The sequence below is a fragment of the Loxodonta africana genome, chromosome X, assembly GCF_030014295.1.
Source record: "Loxodonta africana isolate mLoxAfr1 chromosome X, mLoxAfr1.hap2, whole genome shotgun sequence".
Classification (NCBI taxonomy): domain Eukaryota; kingdom Metazoa; phylum Chordata; class Mammalia; order Proboscidea; family Elephantidae; genus Loxodonta; species Loxodonta africana.
In genome coordinates this window covers 150717168-150719629 of record NC_087369.1, presented here as the reverse complement: position 1 = coordinate 150719629, position 2462 = coordinate 150717168, and the positions used below count along the sequence as shown (strand labels likewise).

The window sequence follows — 2462 nt, the reverse complement described above, 5'->3', positions numbered from 1 at the left end:
CTATGGTACCCTGTCTAGTGGATACCACCCCTTGGAGGTTCTGTACCAGCATGTGCCTCTCTGTGAAGGAAACCACCGAGGAAGCTGATAAATTTTTGATCTTTTAGAAGGGAAGTAGTGACTGAGCATGCAAAAATATTAATCAGTGGCCTGGCATCCTGGTGCTTTCTTTGGCCTCCCCTACTTTCTCTACAGGGCTGTCCAGGCCTAAGCACAGCAGAATAGGTAGTTATTAGGTGGTGTGACATGAAAGGTACGAAAAATATCCCCTAGCAACAAACCTATTCTTTCATACCATGGAGCCACAATTGTCTCCTAAAAACCATCTAGGTCAGGGTCCAGGAAACTACAGCCCAGAGGTTCTCTGACTGGACTGTTTTTGTAAATAAAGTTTTATTGGAACTCAGCCATGCTCATTTTTTTTGTGTATTGTCTTTGGCTGCTTTTGTGTGATAGTGGCAGAGTTGAGCAGTTGAGACAGAGACTGCATAGCCGCAACACTGAATATATTAACCTGGCCACTTCTAGGAACAAGTTTGCCGACCTCTACTTAGTTCAATGATATCATTCTGCAGATGGAGAAATTGAAGCCCAAATTGGGGAAATTCTATTAAACTAGACAAATTTTTTGGGGGGGCTGTTTAGGGTTTTATTACGCACAAATAAAACTTGCAAATGAGCTGTCTATTCATTTTCTTCTCTGTGCAGCCTGGCACTGGGATTGATGACTTTACTGGCCAGCTGGACTGGTCTTTCCATGATGGCTTTGCGTTTCTTAGAGGAAACATGGTGTACAATCTCAGCATAGTAAGATTTGATGCACATCAGCAGCTCTTCCACCTCCTTGACATTGCGGACCAGGAACTTGCAGAAGCCACTAGGCAGCATGTGCTTTGTTTTCTTGTTGCTCCTGTAACCAATGTTGGGCATCAAGATCTGGCCCTTAACTCTTCTCTGCACCCTGTTGTCAATGCCTCTGGGCTTGTGCCAGTTACATTTAATTTTGACATAACAGTCTGACTGGTGCCATATAAACTTCTTGGTCCTCTTTTTGACAATCTTGAGCTTCACCAGGGGTCTGAGGGCAACCATGATGTTGGTAGGAGTTGGCTGCCACCTCCATAGGCAGCATCAGGGAAGGGAGAAGGGAAGGTGGGGCAAAAGCAAATTAGACAAATATTTTTTGAGTACCTACTCTCTGCTGGGCACTTATTGAAGGGACTTGGGATACATCAGTGAACAAAACAGATTAAAAAATGCTATGCTACTTATACTAACATTGTAGTAACGATTATGCTAACATTATACTTTATGTTAGCAATTGATAAGAGCCATGGAAACAGACAAAACAACAGCAGGTTAAAGGCGAAGGAGGAGTGTACAATGTGGTGAGTTGAAAATTTAAATAGGGTGATGAAAGTAGGTCTGTACTGAGAAGTTGAGGTTTGAACAGACTTGAAGAAGGTGATGGGGTGAGCTGTGGAGACACCTGGGAAAAGATCTTTCTAAGCAAAGCCCTGAGGGAGATGTCAAGGCACAGCAAGAAGGCCAGTTTGTTTGAAGTAAAGTGGGTAAGGATGGGATAGTAGGAGAGGAGGGCAGAGAAGTAGTGGGGACCAGACGCCCTAGGATTTGTAAGGCTGTTGTGAAGACTTTGGATTTTACTCTGAGTGAAATGGCGAATTTTTTTAATTTTAAAAAATTTTATTGTGGTAAAATATGTATGTATATATATATATATATAAAACATAAATTTGCCATTATAACCAGGTTTAAGTGTACAATTAAGTGATATTAATTACTTTCACACTGTTGTACAACCATCACTACTGTTTATTTCCAGATGTTTTCATCACCTAAAACTGAAACTCTATACTCATTAAGCAATAACTTCCACACCCTCCTCCCCCTGCGCTGGCAACCTCTAATAGTCTTTCTATCTCTATGAATTTGACTATTCCATATATTTCATGTAAGTGGAATAATATTATTTGTCCTTTTGTGTCTGGCTTATTTCACTTAGCATAATATTTTCAAGTTCCTACATATTGTAGCATATAATGGACCTTGATTCTTTTTATGGCTGAATGAATATTCCATTGTATGGACATACCATGTTTGTTTATCCATTCATCTGTTGATGGACACCCGGGCTATTTCCACCTTTCGGCTATTGTGAATGATGCAGCTGTGAACAAGTGTACAAACATTTGTTTGAGTCTTTGTTTTCAGTGCTTTTGCGTATATACCTAGGAGTGGAGTTGCTGGGTCATATGGTAATTTTATGCTTAACTTTTTGAGGAATCGCTAATCTGGAAACATTCTGCCAAGTGAAATAAGTCAGTAACAAAAGGACAAATATTGTATCATCCTACTTATATTAAATATCTAGAATAGGCAAGTGTATAGAGACCTAAGTGTATTAGTGGTTACCAGGTAAGGGGGGATTCATTGCTTAGGGG

General features: G+C 40.4%; 1 protein-coding gene across 1 annotated transcript; it reads right to left on the bottom strand.

Moving 5' to 3' along the window:
* Positions 1 to 684: 684 nt before the first annotated feature.
* LOC100656320 (large ribosomal subunit protein eL32-like) lies at positions 685 to 1310 on the bottom strand. The gene has a single exon (XM_064278124.1). The coding sequence runs from the start codon at positions 1090 to 1092 to the stop codon at positions 685 to 687; it is 408 nt and encodes a 135-aa protein (XP_064134194.1). The 5' UTR covers positions 1093 to 1310.
* Between the last annotated feature and the right edge of the window lie 1152 nt (positions 1311 to 2462).